The 25,260-nt window shown below is 37.0% G+C and overlaps 1 protein-coding gene across 3 annotated transcripts in view; it reads right to left on the bottom strand.

Annotated features, from left to right (window-relative positions):
* PFKFB1 (6-phosphofructo-2-kinase/fructose-2,6-biphosphatase 1) overlaps positions 1-25,260 on the bottom strand; it is a 62,684-nt gene that overhangs the window by 25,771 nt on the left and 11,653 nt on the right. Inside the window, exons 2-6 of one of the 3 annotated variants that reach the window (XM_003276322.3) lie at positions 6,296-6,421; positions 3,864-3,957; positions 2,973-3,039; positions 1,997-2,071; positions 1,452-1,508 (exon numbers count right to left, since the gene is read on the bottom strand). In XM_003276322.3, the coding sequence (XP_003276370.1) occupies positions 1,452-1,508; positions 1,997-2,071; positions 2,973-3,039; positions 3,864-3,957; positions 6,296-6,421 (419 nt within the window). The remainder of the gene's footprint in view (positions 1-1,451; positions 1,509-1,996; positions 2,072-2,972; positions 3,040-3,863; positions 3,958-6,295; positions 6,422-25,260) is intronic. The other 2 variants (XM_004092400.2, XM_003276323.4) reach the window with 2 other exon arrangements.

Here is a 25,260-nt window from a genome sequence, read left to right as displayed (position 1 = left end):
CCTCTAAATATCCATTCTTTCTTGCTTGTGCTCACTATAGCTTTGTGCCCAACTACTTTGTCTATATTCTTTTTACTTCTAATGTATTCACCATACTGGCAGCCAGAAGGGTATTTCTAATATGAACATCTGGCCAAAGTATTCTCCTGCTTAAAACCCTTCTACATTTTGTCATCCCTTTTAGAAAAAAGTGTGAATTATTTTAGTAGGTGGCTCATGGCTTGTCATGATTGGGCCCCAGATTATTTCTTCATCCTTATCTCCCATGGCTCCCCTATTCCTCCACACATTTGGCTTTAGCCAATTTAAGCTACTTATAGTTCTCCAGAGATGCCATACTTAGTATATGCTTATATCCTTATTTTCCATTCTTCACCCACCAAATTCCTATGTGTTCTTCAAGGTACCATTCATTTTAATTTTACCTCCATTAGGAAGGCTTCCTTGATTTCTGCCCCCATGCAAAGTTAGGCCCTCAGCACTGTCTTCCCAAAGTGCCTCTGTTCCCTCATATCAGTTCAGTTCTCAGAGTTCTGTATATATACTTGCCAGTCTTCCTTACTAGACTGTGTGCTCAAGGGAAGGACTCTCCACTATCCATATATATGTCTCTAATGCCCAGAATGGCCAAGCCCAGGTATATAGTCAATTTCTATTGAATCAATAGATAGCTAGATGGGAGGATAAAGAAGGAAGGGAGGAAATGGACATGCTGTATGTCCCAAAAAGTTAAAAAAATGACCGATTAATAAAAATTACAGGGAGGCAGATTCCAGCTTGACTGGACCACATTTGTTGAAAGCAATGGGCCCCTTATCATTGCAGGTATAAAAAGAAAATCTAGATATACATTTAGGTAAGATTTCAAGTATCTGATGGAGGGTAAAAGAAAATTACCCTTAAGGTCTCTTCTGTTCTTGAGCTCCAGTAATTTGATGAAGTAGGGAACAACAAAATGTGGTAAATGACCTAGTTCTAGACCACATGCCTAGAATCTAAGAGCAGTGATAGTTCTGGTATGAATTTTGGGGCAGAATAAAAAATGTAGGCTTTTGAGGTAGATGGCCAAGCCTGAGGTCCAGTCCCACTTCCATCCCTTTCTGTCTGTATGAATCTTTGACAATTCATTTATCCTTTTGGAACCTCAGTTTCCTCTCTCTAACATGGAAATAATCTCTAATATGCAGTTTTGTTGTGAAAATTAATGACAGTCAAGTTTGGTATCTGGAGCATACAAAGGGCACTATATATGTTTGCTTCATTAAAATTAATAGAGTCATTGTAGGCCAGGATGGTTAGGGAATGCTTCCTATGAAAACTCAGAGGAGAAGATCAGGGAGGAATACTTTCTTTAATCTCATGGAGTTGCCTTAGGCATAATCTTACCTCTGCCTTAGGCGTGATCTAAGCCTAAGGCAGAGCAAAGTGGAAAAGTAACTGGTGGTCCTTACCCTGATGTTTTCTGCAATTATGCCAGGGTCATTACAAATGGACTCAATGAAAAACACCTATAAAAGAAACAGAAAAGAGATTTCCAGCAGGAAATTATGTTTGGCAGGAGCTGAACATAGCTGTACTCCTTTTCAATGGCTCTAAGTCATCTCCAGGGGCATCTCTGACAACATAACGCTCTCATACAGTTGTACTTTCAGGCTTCTGAGTTTCCTGAGGCAGATTGGCTCTAAATTGAATGACTCTAGATTGTTGTTTTATATCTTTACTGGGTTTAGGTCTTATATAAGTTTTTTGTAGTGACTCTCTCCACTCTTTCCCCATAGCCAGCCTGTCTGCAGTCATCTTCCATTGCCTAATGTGGCACCCCTCCTTTCTTGTTCTGCTTTGCTGCTTCTGACTATATCCTGGAAAGTTAGAGAACCAAATTAAAATGTTGAGCTTATGGTTGCGGATTTGGCTGCTCTGAGTCCCCTGGTTTGCCTTTCTTTGGGGTTTGTGCTGGAGAAATAGGCTCTAGATAAGAGTTGGAGTGCTACCATACCTTGTAACCATGTTCTTTTGCAAACTGCAGGATCAGTGACCGTCGTTCTCTGGTAGTGTTGGTGGCATCAAAAACCTAGAGGCAGTTAATGAGATTGGCTTACTCTGAATCTGGTGCTAACAGAACACCTACTCTTTGCCCATCCCTGTGCTAAGTGGAGGGCTTCCATATGGAGGTAGAACTTGAACAAGGTCTTGAAGGATAGGAAGGATTCATGATTGGCTTATGACAATTTCACAAGCACATATTTGGCCCTTATGGTCTGTCCAGAAATGTATGCTACCCTGTGAGTGTAATAAGGCAAGAGGAAATTGTGGGGTTTTATTAGGGTCATTTTATAGGTGAGGTAACTGAGGCCTAGAAGAACTTGGCTTGACCAAAGTCACCGAGAGTTGCTGACAGAGCAGAGCTAGAACTGATTCTCTCAATTCCTAGCTGAAGCTTCTTCCTTCCTTATCACTTTAGAAGTCCTCAAAAACAGGAAACAATTCCCTATCCTCAGCACCTGAGATTGGACCATTTGCATATTTGAGAATCTGCTCCCTTTTTATAATTTGCAAATCCTAGCCAAAATATTGACTAGATATTTAGGTAAGTCTCTATAACTCTAAACTGTTTGTACTGCAGTTTTAAATTCTAATATAGTCCTGCTGAATTATTGGGGGTAGACTGGTAGTGTATAGTAGTTAAGAGCAGGGATTCTGAAGCTACACAACCTGGGTTCCACTTCTGGCCCTGCCAGGTATACGTTGTACCACCTTGGGAAATTATTTAATGTCTCTGTGAACCATTCTTCTGGGCTCTGAAATGGGGCATAATAACAACACCTATCTCAAGGGGGGAGCATAAAATTAAATTATTAATATATGCAAATACTCAGAACATAATGTTCTGTACACATTAGTAAATGTTCAGTACATATTAGCTAATTCCCTTCCCAGTAGTTACCCAAGGAAAAAATAAAAAATTTCTTTACCGCAACATGACCTTCCTCATGGCTGAGATAGTTGTGAACATCCTTCAGAGCTGCCAGAGCGCACTGCCTGAAATAGACCAGGAAAGAAAAAGAGACAACCCTTATCCCCCAGGATGGATTTCTCTCTCATTGTCTGTATCATCTCTCATGTCTTAGACTAACTTATCATGTATTGAACATCTACACATGGTGCCCTATGCTTTAGGCACCGTGCTAAGCACAGAGGGGTCAAACAGTTGAAAGTGGCTCTGTGTGCACAGCTTACACAGTTTAGGGGCAGGTATAAAGTGACACAATCAGGAAAAGCTGAGCAATGACAGAAGCCATAATATTAAGGGCTCCAACCCTTGAGCTAATGGAACTCAAGCTGAACTGTTTTATGAACCCAAGTAGAGCATGTGGTCTGTGAAGTAAAAGGCATTCCTGGCATGGGTAACACACAGGCATGACAGTGGCAATGTATTTATGCTTTCAGCAAAAATCTCTTTAGTGATTAGTCACTGCTGGATTCTATAATGAGGGCATAAGGCCCGGGCTCTATTCTGCAAGTACTCAGAGTCTTGTAGTGCAGAGAAACCTTGAGGTTGAACTGATGAGACTACAGAAACTAGAGTAGGCCAAGCTATTGAGATTCTTGCCTCAGATGCTAAGCTGAGAAGTTTCTACTCTCTCCTGTCAGAAGTAGAAGACCATTAAGGGTTCTTGATAAGTGGATGGTTACGACCAGAAACAGGATTTGGGCAGGAAAATGGAAGGGCTATTCCAACTACTGTTTGAGTGTCTAGAGGGCCTCCTTTCTGGTCCAGATTACTCTGCCCTACTCCCCCAGTATCTGAACAAGGGCCTTTCAGCCACGAGACAGCATAGGTTCCTAAAATATTGGGTACTTACTTCCTGATTTGCAGGGCCTCCATGTTGTCTGGAAGAAAGAATTCATAGTTCTTGTAGCTCACTGCCTCTCGTCGATACTGGCCTAAATTAAACACTGAAAGCAGGGAGCGCCAGTGAAGAGATTGGGAAGATCCCAGTGGCCAAAAAATGTCCTTGCTGGGAGGGACCTCAGAGGTAGAAGAAGGTATAATTTGTAGCTATAAAATGTGCTTTTAAAACTTCAAATTATGGCTACCAGTTTATTTATTCCTCATAACAGCCCTGCAAAGTAGAGATCACTATTACCATTTTATAAATGAGGAGACTGAAAGTTCAGAGATAGGAAATAACTTGCACAGTTATTTCCTGTCTGTGGATATCTGAGATTCAAACCCAGGTCTATTTGGCTCCATAGCTGGTGGTCTTTCCATTATTCTACTTTATCATAAATGCCAATCCTTAAAATGCCCTACTCCAGTGGAAAGATGAAGAAATGGAGATATAGGGAGTAAAATTAATCACCAAGGGTCAGTGAGTGAGCTGGTGACAGATATAGACTGGACCTCCTGACTTCTAGTCCAAAGTTATTTTATTTTTCTATATTATGAGGAAGATTCTAAATCTAAATCTCTAGGCCATACTTTCCCACTTGCAATGATGAAAAACTAGAGAGGAGGGAAGGAAAGGAGGAGAAAGAAGATAAGCAGCCAAAGAGTTAATATTTCATTCACTCATCAAATACTTTTTGACTCCTACTCTGTGAAGCGGGATATGAGCTCTGGGTCTCAGGGATTAGCCTGATCTTCATGATGAGGCCCTTAAGGCACTCACAGTCCAACAGGTAAGACAGTGAGTAAACCAGTAAATGGAGAGCTCCCACAGAGTTTGTTAAATGCTCTGACAAAGACAATATGAAGCCACGGAAGACAGTGAGAGGGAAAGAAAGACTAATTGTACTTGGAATGATCTGAGAAGGTTTCACCATTTGAACCAGGCTTTTTAGGGTAGGCACCTTTTACAGGCAGATATGGGCAGCCGGAGTCAGGAACAAAGGCATTCCAGGTAGAGGAACAGCTTGAGCAAGAGTATGGCATTGGCAGAAGGAAGAGCATGTTTGGAGGATGGTGAGCCATCCACTGTAGCTGAGGCCTGAGATGCTGGAAGGGGCCAATTGTGGAGGGCCTTGAACAACAGGTTAAGGAGCCTGGATTTAAACCTGCAGGCCAAGGGGACCTTTGGAGGCCACAGGCATGTTCAGCTTTGTGCTTTGAAATATGACTCTGGAGGCCTTTGAGAGAATTGAGTGGAGTGAAGAAGATAGAAAGCAGGGGAATCAGAAACCCTGAACCCATGATGGGGCCCTCAAGGCAGAAACCCATCTGCCAGTGTCCCATGTGCCTCTACACTCAGCAGATTTTCCTGAGAGCTTGCAGTCCTCCATGAGAGCTGCTCCTTCTCTCCTTCCCTTCTGTCAATGTCTTATTCCTCCCACAAGACTCAGCTCAAACATATCCTATGTAGGAAGCTCTCCTTGCCTTCCAGTTGGCAAATCCCTTTGTGATTTCATACAGCACCCTGCTCCTGCTCTAGAATTCCTAGATGATATGAGGTATTCTTATACATCCCAGCTAGACTCAGAACTCCTCAAGGACAGGGTGTGAGTCTCAACCAGTTTTGTATCCCCATTGCCTAGCAGGAGTTTGGGCACATGGAAAACCATTGGGAAACTCTTCACCAGTGAATTAGATAAAGAGAACATAGATGAACGGAAAGAAGAAATGGGAAAAAGAAACAAAAATTGGGGAGAGGAAGGAAGAGGGGGAGAGATAGAGGGAAGTGGGGCAGAGAGACAGGATGTTGAGATTAACAAGAAAAAGAAGGAGACAAAAATAATGGAGAAAAGGAGACTATAGGGCTAACATGGGATTCTTTTCTCTTCCAATCAGTAGAATCATGCATTAGACTTGGCACAATGAGTATCAGGCTTAGAATCAAATAGACCTGGGTTCATATCCTGGTTCTGTAACTGGCCATATGCCTTTAGACAAGACACTTCACTCCTTGGGCCTTAATTTCCTCAACTATGAAATGGTGAAGAAGTGCTAATGCTAATAAAAGTAGTAATATTGGTATGGCAATAATAGTAATGGCAATAAAAATAGTATGTTACTCACAGGGTTGTTTCGAGGTCATGGAACTTCTTGAGAGAAGACATTTAATCTTAATACTAGTTTTCCTATGCTTAGCACCTAGAGTGGTGTTGGGCACAAAGTTTGTGCTCAAGAAGTTATAAAATGTATAAGAATGTAGTAATAGTGATAGTAGTAGTCCTAATGCTGGTAATAATAATGATGGGGCGTTTCTGGTATTGAGGACTTTGGCCTTCTACCTAAGTAAGGTTTTCAGCCAGTAGCTTTTATGGGGTTGTTGAACAAAGGCTTTCAGAGACATACCTTTAGTTGGTGTTCCTATCCAGTTGAGATATCGTGTGAGCTTCGTGGAGATATAGGTCTTGCCTCGAGCTGGTAAACCCACCATGATCACCATTGTGGGGGAATTGGTAAACTGGGGTATGGATGCTGAAAAATAAACAGACACTCAAAAGCTTATCCTCAGATTCATAGGCTCTTCTGGTATTAGGCCAGAAATGTAGAGTTGTAAAAAACATGTCTCCCACCATTACAATAAGAAAAAACTGGGAAAGTGAAAATTAAGAACTTCTGTCAGACTCATCAGAAAACTAAGGTTGCAGTACCACAAACCTGTAGAAACAACCATCTTCAAGGGAGCCACAGGACCAGGCATTTGCTTACCTGGTGCAGATACCACTGAACAACACACAAACTCATAAGAAGATTCAGCTAAAAATTATAATGAATTACTAAAGGCTGGTTATGGGCTAGTGTGAGAATGTGAAGCCTGTAGGGGCTGCAGATATAAGCAATTTTGTACCCCTTGCAGAGTTTTCCTCCAGGAAGTCCCCCAGGTGCTGACAAGAAAGACTGCAAAGAATCCTGAGAAAGATATCCTGTAGTTCTGGCTTGGGGAGAAGAGTACAATAGCTGTTGCTGAAATTCTGCACAGACTATTTTCCCTATATTCTCTATGGAGCAAAAGCCTTACTATTCAGGGAAAAGGCAACAAAAACTAGCTTGAAAGTACTGGGAGAAACTCACTGCAGCTGGCAGAGCAGAATGGCCAACATCACTGAAACTCTGCCCATACCAATCTACCTTATCTTCCCAAAGGGAAAAAAGTCTTAGTCCTCAGAAGAAAGGGCAACAGAAACTGAGGGCACTGGTGAAAACTCACTACAGCTGGGGGAGAAAATTTTAAAAAAAAAGCCCTAACCCAGGAGGGGCAGGAAAATGTGCTAGGCCCACTTGGCTTAGAACATAGGAGGGGGGGCAGGAACACTTGTGAAGGTCATACCTCCAACACTCAGGGTAAGCCTGCCTAAGACTGAGACTTAATCAGCATAGCATAGAATGTCCCAGGTCCCCATTCCCCCACTACCAGGTTAAAAAGCATCAGTAAAAATAACAGTGGAATACATCTATAAGAGATTTAAGAGATATATTGTCTCCAGGGTGTAGCACAAAGGGCAGAATCAAGGCAAGGAATAAAAACAATGTCTGAAGAAAAAAGCAATCATTAGGACCAGAATAAGTTATGACACAGATGTTGGAAATATCAGACAAGGAATTTGTTTATTTATTTGGGTTATTTTGCTTTCTTTTTTTACATTATAGATTCAGGGGTTATATGTGCAGGTTTGTTACCTGGGTATATTGTGTAATGGTGGGGTTTGGGCTTCTAGTGAACCCATCACCCAAATAGCGAACACAGTACTCACTAGGTAGTTTTTCAACTCTTGCTCCCTCCCACTGTTCCCCCTTTTGGAGTCCCCTTTGTCTACTGTTTCCATCTTTATCAGACAGGAAACTTAAAATAGCTATGATGAGTATGTTAAAGGCTCTATTGGAAAAGTTTATCATGCAAGATCAGATAGGTAATTTCGGCAGGGAGGTGAAAAGTATAAGAAAGAATCAAATATAAATGGGAGAGAAAAAAACACAGTAACAGATCTGAAGACTAGCTTTGATGTGCTCATCAGTAGACTCCGCACAGCTGAGGCATCAGTGAACTTGAAGATAGGTCAATAGAGATCACACAAACTGAAATGCAAAGAGAAAAAAAGAGCAAAAAAAGAAAACAGAACAAAACATCCAAGAACTGTGGGACAATATCAAACAGTATGACATATACATATTTAGAACACAAGAAGGGGAAGAAAGAATAAGGCAGAAGAAATATTTGAAGGCATAATGGCCAAAATTTTCCAAATTAATGACTGACACCAAACCACAGATTCAAGAAGCTCAGAGAACACCAACCAGGGTAAATACCAAAACCAAACCAAAAACCACACCCAGACAATATCAGATTCAAATTGCAGAAAATCAAGACAAAAATAAAATCTTGAAGATTGCCAGGAAGAAGGTGGTAGGTGGGGAACATCTTACCCACAGAAGAACAAAGAGAAGAATTATACCAGACTTCTTGTCAGAAACCATATAAGCAAAAAGACAGTGGAATGAAACCTTTAAAGTATTGTAAGAAAAAAATGTCAATCCAGAATTCCAAGTTCTGCGAAAATATCCTTCAAAAATTAAGATAAAATACTTTTTCAGACAAACAAAAACTGAGGAAACTCAACATCAGCAGACTGTCTTACAGTCTAAATATTAAAGGAAATTCTTCAGACAGAGGGTTATGATATAGGTCAGAAAATTGGGTGTACATAATTAAAGGAAGAGTGTTGCAAAAGGAATAAATGAAGAAAAATATAACTATCATATTTTTAATTGTTCTAAAATATAACTGATCGTTTAAAGCAATAATAGTACCAATGTATTATATGTTTGTTGCATTTGTAAAAAAATAATGGAATACAACAATGAAACAAAGAATGGAAGGAAGGAATTGGGGATAGTCTTGTACTACACATGAAGCAGTATAGTATTATTTAAAGGTGAACCAAATTATATAAAAATGTACATTACAAACTTTATGGAAATGACTAAAAAAGTTTCTTTAAAAGATATCTAAATAATAAATAAATACATGAGACAAAATGGGATCATACAAAATGACCAAATAAAATAATGAAAGGCAGAAAAAAGAGGGAAAAAGGAAACAAAAGACAAATACAGTAAATAGAAAACATCAAGAACATATATAATGAAAACAGAAAGATGGTAGATTTTAATCTAACTATATTGATAATCACTTTAAATGTGAATCGACTAAACATTCCAAATAAAGACCGAGGTGGTCAGATTAGATTAAAAAGTAGGATCCAGCTACATGCCATTTACAAAACATATATAGTTGGGTCCAATTCTCAGATCTTTTATCTCTCACTAACTCAAATATAAAACTCTGATAGAATGCATGGACAACTATATGAAAGTTGAAAGATAAATCTAAGTAGGTAGATCAGAGAAGACACCAGAGTTTGAAGTACCAACTAAACAATTGCAAATTCAACATTACTTTTCCCCCATTCAGTATCCTGAGCATGAATTCAACATGGTGTGCAATCCAAAATGAGCATTGTTTAGCAGACAGAGATGCAGGAGAAGTCTTGGAGTTTTGGCTCAAGGAATGTAAAAGAGAACTAAAATTCAGAGAGAGTGGGGGAAATCCCTTGGGTTTTTATTTACTCCTTTGGTTCCACAGTGGAGGTAGTAAAAGCAAAGGTGGCTCAGAAGCAATAGTGGCCCAGAATGGGAGCCTCCAGGAATCAAAATTCTGTGGGATAAGGTCCTTCCTCTAGGTGAAGCCACGATGTCAAGATGATGCCTTTATACCAGTTTTTCCTCTCCCTCTCCCTCTCGTTCTCACTCTCCCTCTCCCTCTCCCATCCTCACTCTCTCCTCCTGCTACTTGTTTCTGGAAATGCTAGAACCATGACAGTGGGGAGTTTTTGAAGAGAAAACAGAAATGAGAGCCCAGGGAACTGGAAAGTACTGAAAAGATAAAGGAGAGGGAAGAGTTTTGAAAAAGCAACAGTGTAAAGTTGATTTGAACCCCTGGGCTTACGTCTGACTTGTGACTGCTTTGATCTTCATTAGCATACCAAAGATTTGGAAACTCAACTAGAAAGTACACCTCCACCCAAGTCTCAGACTAACCACTAGATGGTACACATGCAGGACAGACCTATATAGTACTGAAAAAGGCTTGAAAATTGAATTGATGTTGGAACCAAAATATATAAAAGGCTAAAACAAAAATATAGACCTTCTCCATAGGATATAAACAAGATACAGAATCTCAACACAATACTCACAATGTCCAGGATACAAACTACAATCAATCAGCATGCAAATAACCATAAAAATTTCAATTAACATGGAAAAAGACAACAGACATGAATGATGAGATAAGACATTACATTATCTTAAATTAGCTATAATAAAAATGCTTGAATGAATGATAACAAGTGATTTTGGAACAAATATTTAAAACAGAAGCACTCAGTGAAGAAACAGAAGATATAAAGAAGAATCAAATGGATATTTTGGACTAAAAATATAATAGCTGAAATAAAAACTCAGGAATGAAAGAGTAGATAGAAATTTCATAGGTATTACAATGACAAGAGTATATAATAGCAATTCTAAACACATAAATTCGACAACACAGATGAAACAAATTCCTCAAAAAGCACAAACTGGCAAAACTTATCCAAAATGTAACAAATAATCTAAATAATCTAAATCCTTCTATAAATATTACTGAAATTGAATTTGTAATTAAAAATCTTCCCCCAAATCACCCAGGTCCAGACAGTTTCAGTGGCAAATTTTACCATTCATTTAAAGAAGAAATAGCATCAATTCTATACAATCTCTCTATGAAACTAGAAGACAGGAAAATACATATCAACTTACTCTGTGAGGCCAGCATTACCCTGATATAAAAACTGGAAAAATAAGTGATACAAAAAAAGAAAACTACAAATCAATATCGCTCATGAACATAAACATAAGAATCCTAAAAAAATGCAAATGAAATTTGGCTATATATAAAATAGATAACTAATATACCACAAGAAAGCACGGTTTTTCCCAGGAATACAAGGCTGGTTCAATTATGAAAATCAATCAAAGCAATCCATTCTAAAGATGTAAAACCCCATGGTATGGTTTGAATGCATCCTCCAAAGTTCATGTGTTGGAACTTAATCTCCAATGCAACAGCATTGAGAGGTGGGACCTTTAAGAGGTGATTAGGTCATGAGGGCTCTACCTTCATGAATAGAGGCTTCTGCCCTCATGAATGAATTAATGGCATTAATAATGGAATGGTTTAGTTAACTCAGAAAACAGTTCCTGATAAAAGGATAAGTTTGGCCCCCACACTCGCATGCACAGGCATGCACATAAGCACGCTCTCTCTTGCCGTTTCACCGTCCACAATGGGATGATGCAGCAAGAAGGCCCTCACCAGATGTGGCCACGTGATCTTGGACTTCCCAGCCTCTAGAACTGTAAGAAATAAATCTCTGTTCTTTATAAATTAGCCAGTCCATGGTATTCTGTTTTAGCAGCACAAAATAGATTAAGATGCCCCAAATTATATCAGCAGATGAAAAAAAACCTTTTTACAAAATACAATATCCATTCGTAATAAAACTCTTACCAATTTGGAATAGAAGGGAGCTTCCTTAACCAGATAAAGAATATTTACAAAAAATCTACAGCTAATATCATACTTTATGTTGATAGACTAAATGCTTTCTCTCTAATATCAGGAACAAGGCAAGGATGTCCACTCTCACCACTCCTATTCAACATAGTACTGAAAATCCCAGTCAATACTATAAGGCAAGAAAGGAAATATAAGGCATGCAAATTGTAAAGGAAGAAATAAATCTGTCCCTGTTCATCCATAATATGATTGTCTGTGTAGAAAATCCCAGGAAATCTATATTTTAATTTATGTTTTATTTTTTGAGACACAGTCTTGCTCTGTCACCCAGGCTGGAGTGCAGTGCCATGATCATGGCTCACTGCAACCTCTGCTTCCCAGGTTCAAGGGCTTCTCATGTCTCAGCCTCCATAGTAGCTGGGATTACAGGCATGTGCCACCACACCTGGCTAATTTTTGTATTTTTAGTAGAGATGGGGTTTCACCATGTTGGCCAGGCTGGTCTCGAAATCTTGGCCTCAAGTGATCTGCCCACCTCAGCCTCCCAAAGTGCTGGGATTATAGGCATGAGCCACTGCGCCCAGCCCAAAATCTATTTTTAAAAACCCTTCTAGTACTAATAAGCAAGTTTATCAAGTTCACAGGATACGATGTCAACACATAAAGTCAATCACAATACTATATACAATCAATAAACAATTCAAAATCAAAATTTAAAAAAAATTTACAATAGTTCTAATAAGATAAAATCATTAGGTATAACACCAATAAAACATGTATAAAAGATCTGTATGCTGGAAATTACAAAATGCTGAATCAAAGAGCTACATAAATAGACATACTGTGTTCATGGACTGGAATACTCAATATGGTAAAGATGTCTATTCTCCCCAAAGTGACCTATATACTTAACACAATACCAATAAAAAACCTATCAGGATATTTTAGGTATAGACAAGCTGATCCTAAAACTCATATGGAAGGGCTAAGAAACTAGAATGGCTAAAACAATTTGCAAAATAAAAACAATGTTGCTGAAACTTCAAATTACACTGCAAGGCTATAGTTACCAAAACAGCATGGTACTGGTATAAAAACAGGCACACAGAGCAATGGAACAAAATACAGAACCCAGAAATAAAGCCAAATACTTAGAGCTAACTGATCTTTAACAAAGCATACAATAACATAAAGTAGGGAAATGATACCCTATTTAATAAATGATGCTGGGATAATTGGCAAGCCACATATAGAAGAATAAAACTGGACCCTCCTCTCTCACTTTATACAAAAATCAACTCATGATGGATCAAAGACTTATACCTCAGACCTGAAATCATAAAAGTTTTACAAGATAACATTGGGAAAACTCTTCTAGACATTGGCTTAGGCAACGAATTCATGACTAAGAACCCAAAAGCAAATGCAACAAAAACAAAAATAAATAAATGGGACATAATTAAACCAAAATGCTTCTGTGCAGCATTAGAAATAATCAGCAGAGTAAACAGACAACCAACAGAGTGGGAGAAAATATTCGCAAACTATGCATTTGATAAAGGACTAACATCCAGAATATACAAGAAACTCAAAACAACTCAGGAAGAAAAAACAAATAATCCCATCAAAAAGTGGGCAAAGGACATGAATATAGAATTCTCAAAAGAAGATATATAAACAGCAAACAATGAAAAAATGCTCAACATCACTAAATTTCAGGGAAATGTGAATTAAAACCACAATGAGATACCACCTTACTCCTGCAAGAATGGCCATAATTTAAAAATAAAAAAAATACATCTTGGCATGGATGTGGTGAAAAGGAAACACTTTCATAGTGCTGGTAGGAATGTAAACTAGTACAACCACTGTGGAAAACAGTATGGAGATTCCTTATAGAACTAAAAGTAGAACTGCCATTTGATACAGCAATCCCACTACTAGGTACCTACCCAGAGGAAAGGAAGTCATTATATGAAAAAGACATGTGCACATGCATGTTTATAGCAGCACACTTCACAATTGCAAAACTATGGAATCAACTTAAATGCTCATCATCCAACGAATGGATAAAGAAAATGTATCCATTTTCTTTATATCATATACCATGGTATATATACACCATGGAATACTACTCAGCCATAAAACAGAATGAAATAATGGCCTTTGCAGCAACTTGGATGGAGATGGAGGCCATTATTTTAAGTGAAGTCGCTTAGGAATGAAAAACCAAATATCGTTATGTTCTCACTTATAAGTGGGAGCTAAGTTATGAAGATGCAAAGGGGTAAGAATGATATAATGGACTCTGGGGACTTGGGGGGAAGGATGGAAGGAGGGTGAGTGATAAAAGACTACATATTGGGGCCAGTGTACACTGCTTGGGTGACGGATGCACCAAAATCTCAGAAACCATCACTAAAGAACTTACCCATGTAACCAAAAACCATCTGTACCCTAAAAACTATTGAAAATAAATAAATAAATAAAACAATGTTGGTGGAATGAACTTTAATACATGATTTTGAGACTTATTATAAAGCCACAATACTCAGGACAGTGTGGTATTGGGAAAAGGATAGCAATCTAGATCAATGAAATAGAATAAAGAGCCCAGAAATAGACCCACTCAAATTTTGGACAAAGTCAACTAATCTTGGACAAAGGTACAAAGTCAATTCAATAGAGAAAATAGTCTTTGCAACAAATGGTGCTAGAACGATCGGAAGTCCACTGCAAAAAATGAACTTGAATACTTAAACCTTACCCAAAAAATAATTCAAAGTGGATCATAGGTCTAAATATAAAATGTAAAACTATAAAACTTCTAAAAAAAAGACTTGGGAGAGAATGTGTAAAATATTGGATATGCCAATTAGTTTTTAGTTACATCACAAAAAGCATTATCCATACAAGAAAAAAATAGATAAACTGAACTATAAAAATTTAAACATTTTTATTTATGAAAAATTTTAAAATAAAAATTGTTAAATATTTATATATTAAAATTTTTTTATCTGTGAAAGACACAAAGGAATGAAAAATGCCACAGACTGAAAGAATATACTTGTACATTATATATCTGGTATATCCAAAATACATAAATAACATTTAAAACTGAACAATAAACGATAAAATTTAATTTTAAAAATTAGCAAAGCATCTGAACAAACATTTCACCAACCCAAATGTACAGATGGCAAAGAAGTGTATTAAAAGATAATATCAATCATTAGGAAAATGAAAATCAAATGTGTAATGAGAAACACTTCAAGATATAGCTATTAAAATGGCTAGAATTAAATACACATAAATTTACATGACAATATGAAATGCTGGCAAGGATGTATTACAAAAGGAACTCTCACTCATTGCTAGTGGAAATGCAAAATGGTTCAGGCATTTTGGAAAACAGTTTGGCAGTTACTTTTAAAATTTAACATACACTTGACATATGACCTAGCATTTTCACTCATAGATACCTTTGGAAGGGAATTGAAAAATTAAGTTTACACAAAAATGTGTATGAGAACATTTATGGAGCCTTACTAAAAATCACTAAAAACTGGAAACAACCAAGATGCTCTTCAGTTGGTGAATGGATAAACAAATTGTGGTACAATCATAAACTAGAATACCATTCGGCAATTAAGATATTCATACAGCTAGGATGAATCTTAAATGCATTATGCTAAGAGAAAGAAGCCATATCCAAAAGCTGACATGTGATGTAATTCCATGTATATGACATCCTGGACAAGGCAAAATTATAGGAACAGAGAACAGGTCAGTAGTTGCCAGGGGTTGGGGGAGGTCTGAAGGGTTGACTATAATGGGCTGTACAAGAGAATTTTTAGGGCGATGGAATTGTTCTATATGGTACTATGGAAGAGGATATCTGACTTTACACATTTGTCAAAACTCACAAAACTGAATTTTATTGCATTCAAATTTTTATAAATCAACCAAAATGTCTGAGCAACTCAATACTGAATGCAGTTTGCAACAAATGGTTCTAACTATACTACAAGTGTATATGTCATAATCTCACTAAATGGGGTGGAGAAAGAAAACCTGAAATAACCACAAAAATAGTGTTTTGCCGAATATTTTAAGACTAATGACAGAAAGTAATTGTGTGTAGACACTGTACTCTAATTGGTAAAATTGTTTCTCCCAGGGGTATGAGTTAACAATTCTGAAACTACCAGTGTAGTAGGGTGGAATAAATAAATAAATAAATAAATAAATAAATAAATAAATAAATAAATAACTTGTAGATAATAAGAGTCAGGTATTTCACAGTCTAAGAAAGAAGCTCATAGTAAACAAGGGAGAAGGTCTAGAATGATGCCTTATAGTGCAATTTAGGGTCAGAAATGGTATTAACTCATGTTTATTTTAACGTATATACAGACACCAAAATACAGATGGGTTAGGATGCACACAAATATTTCTTAGCTCTGTCTGCTGAGAGGGCTAGAATTAATGATACCCTAAAAGTAGCAAAAGCATCCAGATCTTGGTTTCCAAATACCAATTTTCAATTACACAAATCATGGTTTCTTGGAAAAGAGGCTGGTGTATCTTGCAAAAAAGTAACGAAGTGCTAGAAAAATAAGGAGAATAGGAGTATATCAAAGGGACACAGGAAGGGAAAAGACAGGGATGAATAAGTGGAGCATAGAGGATTCTTAGGGCAGGGAAACTACTTTAATACTGCATACATGTCATTATAAATTTGCTCAAGCCTATAGAATGTGCAACTCCAAGAGTGAACCCGAAAGTAAACTATGGACTCTGGGTGATAGCAATGTGTCAATGTAGGTTCATCATTTGTAACAAATACCCCTGTGGCAGCGGATATTGATAATGGGAGAGGCTATGCATGTGGAGGGGAGGAAGGGAGAATATGGGAAATCTTGGTACCTTCTGCTCAATTTTGCTGCAAACCTAAAACTACTGTAAAATATAAAGTCTATTAAAAATAGAACAGAACGCAGGAGCCAATATGAAAGAGTTCCTAATGGGCAAAGCTGGGACAAGGTGACCAACAAAATAAATAAGTTGAGTATTATAACCCAAATAATTAAATATTTATGAGTACACACTTATATACATACACTGTTGAATAAATAAGTAGGGGAGAAAGGAAAAATCTTTATAGAGGGATTCCAAATAATAAATGTAGAATAAATAAGGGAAGCAGAAAATCTTCATTAGAACACTACTGTAATAATTACCACAGGCACGATCCACTGATTAATGCTAAAATTAGTGAGTGAAACTTTAAGGAGAATCTGAAGAGTTGCATAGGCTCAAATAATTTTACCCAAATTATTACAGTGTTTTTAATAAATTTCCACAAATTAGTTGATACTTCTCCCTCTAGGGGGTGGCATTTAATTTCCCTCCCCTTGAGTGTGGGCTGGACATAATGATTCACTTCCAAAGAATACAGTATAGAAAAGAAAAATAGTAACCTGGTAGACCATAACTAATCTAAGAGTTCAAGGTTAATATCATCAGCAATAAGTCATGTTGTGTGATGTGATGAGAAGGATACCTCACCTCTATGGTATTCTCCTTAAAACCCACAGCCCCAGTCTAAACATGAGAAAATATCAGAAAATGTCAAATTGAGGGTCATTTCACAAAATACTTGACCAAAATTGTCAAAGTTATGAAAAACAAGGAAAGACTGAAAAGCTGTCACAGATTGGATGATTCTAAGGAAATAAGACAATTAATCCCAACGTGGCATGCTGGATTGGATCCTGGAACATAAAAAGGACATTAGTGAAAAAACTGAAGAAGTCTGAATAAACTATGTAGTTTAGTTAATAGTAACTTACCCATGTTAATTTATTAGTTTTGACAAATATACCATGCTTACGTTAAGTGATAACATTGGTGGAAGCTGCATGAAAGGTATACAGGAATTCTACAATTGTTCTGTAAATCTAAAATTATTTCAAAATAAAAAGCTAAAAAATAAAAAAGCTTACTCCCAGGACAGACTTAGGTAGTAGCCATTCACTTCCTGAATGCCTTCCCTTCCTATCTAGTCACTTCAGGTGGATAAAACTCTTATTTCTCCTATCACCTAATCATGTTTTTAGAAAAGGATCTTATGACAGCTGGTCACATTTTTCTCAAGCTCTTCTGTAAACTTTCAGGTAATTTTAAGTAATACGGTATCTTACTCAAGTTGTGTATGGTAGAATATAGAAGAGAGATTTCTATTTCTGGTGATATTTTAGGCTGTATTTGTAAAGAGTCCTTCCAAATACAAAACACCTAAAAATACTGGATTTAAAACAAATAAAGCATGGCTGAGCTGGTGTGAAAGCAACGGAAATCCTCAGAGGCCAGGAATGAGAAAATAATTACTGATCTAAAGAGATAAATAAGCACTAAAATCCATGTTTACCCTGGTAGCCTGGAGCAGTGTTTCACAAACATGAAATCAATTCAGTGGGTGCAATAGGCAGCATACAATATCACCCTTAATGATCCATACCTCTTGTTAGTCATGACATTGTGTAGTCACTTACTTTTGAGTGTGGGCTGAATCTAGTGACTTGCTTTTAACCCATAAAATAAGGCAAAAGTGATGGGATATCACTCCTGAGATTTTATCACAAAAAGACTGGCCGTCCATTTTGTTGGTCCTCTTTGGCTCTCTCATTGACTTGTTCTGTTGGAAGCCAGCTGTCATGTTGTGAGCTTCCCTAGGGAGAGACCCACATGGCAAGAAGTTGAGGATGGTCTCTGGTCAACAGCTAGTGAGAAACTAAGGGCCTCATTCCAATATGTTACGAGGAACTGAATCTTGCCAACAACCTTGTGAGTAAGTTGGAAGTGGATCCCTACCCACTCACTTCTACCCAGTAGAACCTTGAGATGACCAAAGCTTCAGCCAATACCTTGATTGTAGCCTTATTAGAGATCCTGAGCCAGAGGACCCAGCTGAGCTGTGCACTGATCTCTGACCCACAGAAACAGAGAAAATAGATGTTTGCTGTTTTAAGCCACTACGTTTTGAAGTTAATTTATGACACAGTAGTTGACAAAATAATACAGTGGATCATAAAAAGCATATTTTTTGATTTAACATACACACACACACACACGTGTGTTTATTGAGTGGCAAAGTAAAAAACGATGTTTCTTCTCTGGGCCATTGTCAAAGGATTGACACATTTCTGGCTTAAAACTTGGGCTTTAAGAGATAGCACGTATAGAGGATAGTAAACAAAACTCTTTGGGCTCAAAGTAGGAAGTTGGATCTCAGAGCCTGACTAAAGTGTGGACCAGACAAAGGTGACATAATCAGTGGGTGAAGAAGAAGCACCTAACTGAGACTGTCTCAACTTTGGCTCAACTGTGGAGGGAAACAAAAGAGTGAATAGTTCCTGAGATTTCCTAGCCCAGTCCTGCATTTATGTGGGTTTGGGGCTGGGATGTACATTACCTGTGTAGAAAAAAAAAGCCAACACACACACACACACACACACACACACACACACACACACACACGAGAAAAACCTGTATGAATAACAATCCACAGAAACAAACCAAATAATCAGAATTGCAAAAGCTATAATTGGAATTATCTGATTTATACTGTGAAATAAGCATTGGTTGTATGTTTAAAGAAATGAAGAAGGTGTCAAAAGTATGTCAACGAAATGTGAGACTATCAAAGAAAGACTACATGAATTTTTAAAAGAATCAAACACAGCTTCTAGAAATTAGAAATGAGAGCATTAAAATTAAAAACTCAATGTATGAGGGTTAAATAGCAAATTAAACAGAGGTGATGAGATAATGAACTGGAAAATAAATCTGAAGAAATTATATAGAAAGTACTATAGGAATAACAAGATATGGAAATATAAAATAGAGCTTAAAACACAAGGCTAGAATGATAAAGTCTACCATGGGTTTAATTACAGTTCCAGAAAGAAAAGAATTGATGAAAGATACCAGTCCTCAAGTTAGGGAAGCCCTAACTTTAAACAAAAATAAAAACAAGCAACATTTAGAAAAATCATAATAAAATTTCAGAACACTAAAGCCAAATAGATCTTAAAAAGCAATCAAAGATAAAAGACAGTTTACCTAACAAGTAACAATTAGATTCGCAGTTGACTTCTCAACAGCAATAATGAAAACCAGAGATAGTGAAATAATATTACTGAAGTTCTATGAGAAAATAACTTTTAACCCAGAATTGTATACTCAGAAATAAGTCTCTTCAAGAATGAGGATGCCATAAACACATTTTCATGCAAACAACTCTAAGAGAATTTATTACCAACAGACCCTCAATAAGGGTTCTATGGAATGTACCTCAGACAGAAGAAAAATGGTACCAAAAGAAAGGGCTAAGAGACAAGAAGAAATGGTGAGCAAGTAAAATGGTAAACATGTGTGTCAAACTAAGCCAACACTGACTTGAGAAACACCAGTAAAAATGTTTATTTCATGGGTTTATAAAACAACTAAGCCAGGAACTTCTAGTTTCAGTTCCAAGAGCTTGGGAGTTCTTGCTCTCATCTTCACAATAAGAAAAATTTCATCACACTGAAAATCAGTGACTTTTCTGGGGCCCATTAGAGAAGTGAGGCCATAGAGAAAACTACTACCTTGAAATCTGAAGAGTCAGGCACTTTCAGAGAGAGAGAAAGCATCTGAAATTTGTTTATCTCGTGCGGAAAGCACTGGATGCCAGAAGCTAGTTAATACTTAAATACTACAAACAACTTTACACTTGTAAATTTATCTATTTAGAATATATGGATCAATTCCTTGAAAACCACAGCCACTCACTAGTCAGCCCAAAATAAAACAGACACTCGAATAATCCTATAAACATTAAAATAATTTAGTTCAACATAAAATCTCCAGAAATAGAAATCTCCAGACCCAAATGTGTTTACTTCAAAAGTCTATAACACTTTTAAAGAAGAATTAATGCAAATTTTAAACAATATTTTCAAGGAAACAAGAAGAGGAGGGAATATTTTCAACTAATTTTATGAGGCCAGAATTACCCTGATACCAAAACCAGACAAATGGATTACCAAAAACCCCAAAACTCTATAGTCCACTCTCTCATCAACTTAGATGCAAAAATCCTCAACAAAATATTGGCAGACAGAATCCAACATTACATGAAAATAATTACAGTCAGTCCTCCACATCTGTGGGTTCCACATCTGCAGATTCAACCAACAGCAGATAGAAAATACTTTTAAAAACAATAAAAGTAACAAGAATAAAACACTACAAATAAAAAGCAATACAGTATAACAACCATTTACATAGCATTTACATTGTGTTAGGTATCATAATTAATCTACAGATGGTTTAAAGTGTATGAGAGGATATGTGTAGGTTATATGCAAACACTAGGCCATTTTATAAAAGGGACTTGAGCATTCATGGATTTTGGTATCTGCAGGGGTTCCTAGAACCAATCCTCTGCAGATACTGAGGGATGACTGTATATGCAATGATTAAGTGGGATTTAGTACAGGTATGCAAGACTAGAATAAAATTCAAAAAATCAATTAATGTAATCCACCCTATCAATAAACTAAAGAAGAAAAATCAATACATACTGACAAAGCACTTCATAAAACCCATTAATGATAAAAACTTTCAGCAAGTTAGGAATAGAGATGAATTACCTAAACTCGATAGGCACTCCTTTCTTTAAATAATTTTAATGAGTTTGAGCATTCAGCAATTCATGAATTGGGAAGCACAATACACAAGCAGTTCAGGGCTCCACTGAGGGGGATCAAGGGAAAACTTTTATAAGGTGTTCTCAGAAGAAAGACGAAATAAATATTTGATTGCTTAAAGTAGAAAGTCCATAGTTAGAGGTTAGTTGGTGGTTTCTGAATGGTTAAACTTAAGATTTTATATTTTCATTTTTTATTTTAAGTTCAGGGGTACATGTGCAAATTTCTTAGTGAGATAAATTAATGTCACAAGAGTTTGTTGTACAGATTATTTTGTCACCCAGGTGTACCTATTACCTATTAACTAGCACCCATTAGTTATTCTTCCTGATCCTCTTCTTTCTCTCACCCTCCACCCTCAGGTAGGTCTCAAATGTGTGTTGTTCCCTTCTGTGTCCATATGTTCTCATAATTTAGCTCCCACTTACAAGGGAGAACATGCAATATTTGGTTTTCTGTTCCTATTTTAGGTTGCTAAGGATAATGGCCTCCAGCTCCATCCATGTCCCTGCAAAGGACATAATCTCATTCTTTTTTATGGCTGCATAGTATTCCATGGTATACACATACTACATTTTCTTTATCCAGTCTATCATTGATGGACATTTAGGTTGATTCCATGTCTTTGGTATTGTGAATAGTGCTGCAATGAACATATGTCTGCATGTGTCTTTATAATAGAACAATTTATATCCCCTTGGGTATATACCTGGTAATGGGATTGCTGGGTTGAATGGTGGTTCAGTTTTTAGCTCTTTGATGAATTACTACACTGCTTTCCACATGGTTGAGCTAATTTACATTCCCACCAGCAGTGTATAAACATTCACTTTCTTCTGCAATCTCGCCAGTATCTGTTATTTTTTCACTTTTTTATGATAGCCATTCTGACTGGTGTGAGATGGTATTTCACTGTGGCTTTGATTTGCATTTCCCTAATGATCAGTGATGTTGAGCGTTTTTTCATATGCTTGTTGGGTGTATGTGTGTCTTCTTTTGAACAGTGTCTGTTCATGTCCTTTGCCCACTTTTTAATATGGTTGTTTTTTTTCTTGTAAATTTGTTTAAGTTCAACTTGATAAGAAACTTCTACAAAGCAAACAAAAACTATCACCAACATTATACTTAAAAGTGAAAGACTAAATGCTTTCCCCCTAACATCAGGACTAATGTAAGGATTTCCACCTTCTCCACTCTGTTGACATAGTACTAGAAGTTCTAACCACTGCAATAAGGCAATAAAAGGAAATAAAAGGCATGCAGTTTGGAAAATAATTTAAAAAAATTCCCTATTTGCAAATGTCATGATTGTCTACATAGAAATATCCCCTTAAACTACAGAAATTCCTCGAACTAACGAGTTCATCAAGGCTGCAAGACACAAGATCAACACACAAAGACAATCTTGAGACTTTCATTTCTGGCATGACAGCATGAGGAGCTCTGAAGACCCAGTCTCTAATAAAACAAGCTCAGCTGGCAAAAATTACAACACAACAACCTTTTAAAATCTCTGGAAATTGTCTTAATGGAATACAGCACATGAAGATATTTTTATTCAAGAAAATCTACTGAAATTTGGTAAGAACACAGTCTTTCACGCATGTGCCATGCTACTGTTCCCAACCTTACTACTGTCTCCTCACTACTGGCTCCAAGCTTAGCTTGATAGAAGCTCCACTTAAGGTGTATATAGCCAAGATGAAGCTCCCTTTCATCTTGGAGAGAATGTCCCATCAATACTGGCATCTTACTGGAAGGAGCAGAGAGCTAGCATTTAGTGTTCCCTTCAGCTCAGAATTGCAGAGGCTAAATTCCTGGCAAGTGTGGTTAAGAGGTTGGAGGATCCCTTCCTCCTCCTAGTTTTTACTCATAGAATGGAGGCTATATACCAGGTGCAATAGGCTAAGAATACGGAGGTCCTGATTACCCTCATTCCATCTTGCTCATAGGGTAGGTTCCACACCAGGACAGGCAAACTAAGACCAGAAGCTGCTGCCTCGCCCAGCACCCAGAACAGTGCTCAGACAGTACACCCATGGAGAGAGGAAATTCATAAGATGAGAGAGCTCTGAAACTCTCCCCCCAAAACTAACTTTATTTTTAACATAGTACAAAGAAGCTCAAGCCCAAGGATGTTCTCAAAAACTACAAGTTCACTTAACTAACAGCAACATAGGCCAGCTCATTCATCAGAGAGAACAAGAGAGACAGGGGCAGGTAAGAAGAGCCCTTCTGGGGTATGAAGAAACCTCCAAGACTTACTTCACAAACTACTCCTGCTAGAGTTTAATTAGATAAGGCTGCTGGGCAATACATGCTTCAGGACACTGCCAAACAAACAAACAAACAAAAAACAAAAACAAAATACAGCGTTCAGCTAGTAATTAGTGGAGCCTAGAGTGTAATACCCCCATGTGGGCTGACAGCTTAATAGAGAGACTGGGAAAAAGTCAAAGAAAGCCCAAATTACCTGCAAGCTAAAAACTATGCACTCCAAGAAGCAACACTGAAGGGTTCATACTGCAGGGAAACATACTTTAAAAATAGCCTAGCCAAGTCACAAAGCAAAGAGTTATACAGAAATAAGGAAATGATACCAGAAGGTAATTCAAACCCACAGGAACAAATGAAAATAATAGAAAATAATAAATACATACATGTTCTCCTTAATTTTCTCAGCTTCCTTAAAACATAAAATTATATAAAATAATAATTATAATGATGTATTGTTTAGTTTTTAGCATACACAGATATAATATATATATTATAATAGCTCAAAAAGGAAGGTGGAAGAGAGCTATATAGGAGTAAAATTTTTATATCTCATTGGAACTAAATTAGTACAAATCTGAAGCACACTGATGTATGATGTATGTGAAAAGCCCTAGAACAACCACGAAGAAAATACCTCAAAAATATATAATAAAAAATGATCAAATGAATTAAAAAGTTAAACTAAAATAATTAGAATAATTCATTTAATGCAAAAGAAAGCAGTAAAGGAGGAATAGAGGGAAAAGACATGAGCCCTATGGAAAAATAAAACTGCATATTTAAACCAACTATATCAATAATGATTTTAAATCAGAACAGATTAATCAACCCAATCAAAAGGCAGAGAATATCTAACTGAATACAAACAAACAAGATCCAACTGCATGCTGCCTACAGAAGATACATTTTAGACTGAAAGATACAAGGCAGGCCTGGTGGCTCATGCCTATAATCTGAGCACTTTGGGAAACCCAGGTGGGAGGATCCCTTGAGCCCAGAAGTTTGAGACCAGCCTGGGCAAAATAGTGAGACTCCATCTCTACTCTAAAAAAGAAAGAAGAAAAAAGAGAAAGGAGCAAATAGATTAAAAGTAAAAGAATGTAAGTAATACATCATGCAAACAGCAACCACAAGAAATTTGGAGTGACCATACTAATATGAGACAAAATGGATGTTCAAAAACATTACTAGAGATATATAGGGATATTTAATAATGACAAAAGGGTCAATCCATAATGAATATATCACAATTATAAACGTATATGCCTAAACAATAGAGCTGCCAAATACATGAAGCAAAACTGGCAGAACTGAAGGGAGAAATAGACAATCCACTGACAATAGTTGGAAACTTCAAGACCACTCTTTCAATAACGGATAGAACAACTACATAGAAGATCAACAACAGGGAAATAGAGGACTTCAACACAAAGTAGTAATAACAAACATGTGTAAAACACTCCATCTCCAAACAGCAGACTATACATTTTTCCAAAGTGTACATCAAACATTCTCCAAGACAGACAATATTCTAGGCCATAAAACAAGCTTCAATAAATTTGGAAGAATGGAAACCATATAAAGTATGTTCTCCAATCATAATGGAGTAAAATAAAAAATTAATAACAGAGAGAACTTTGGGAAATTCACAAATATGGGAA

The sequence above is a fragment of the Nomascus leucogenys genome, chromosome X, assembly GCF_006542625.1.
Source record: "Nomascus leucogenys isolate Asia chromosome X, Asia_NLE_v1, whole genome shotgun sequence".
Taxonomy (NCBI): domain Eukaryota; kingdom Metazoa; phylum Chordata; class Mammalia; order Primates; family Hylobatidae; genus Nomascus; species Nomascus leucogenys.
Note: the sequence above shows the minus strand (reverse complement) of the source record. Positions and strands in the feature narration are given on the sequence as shown.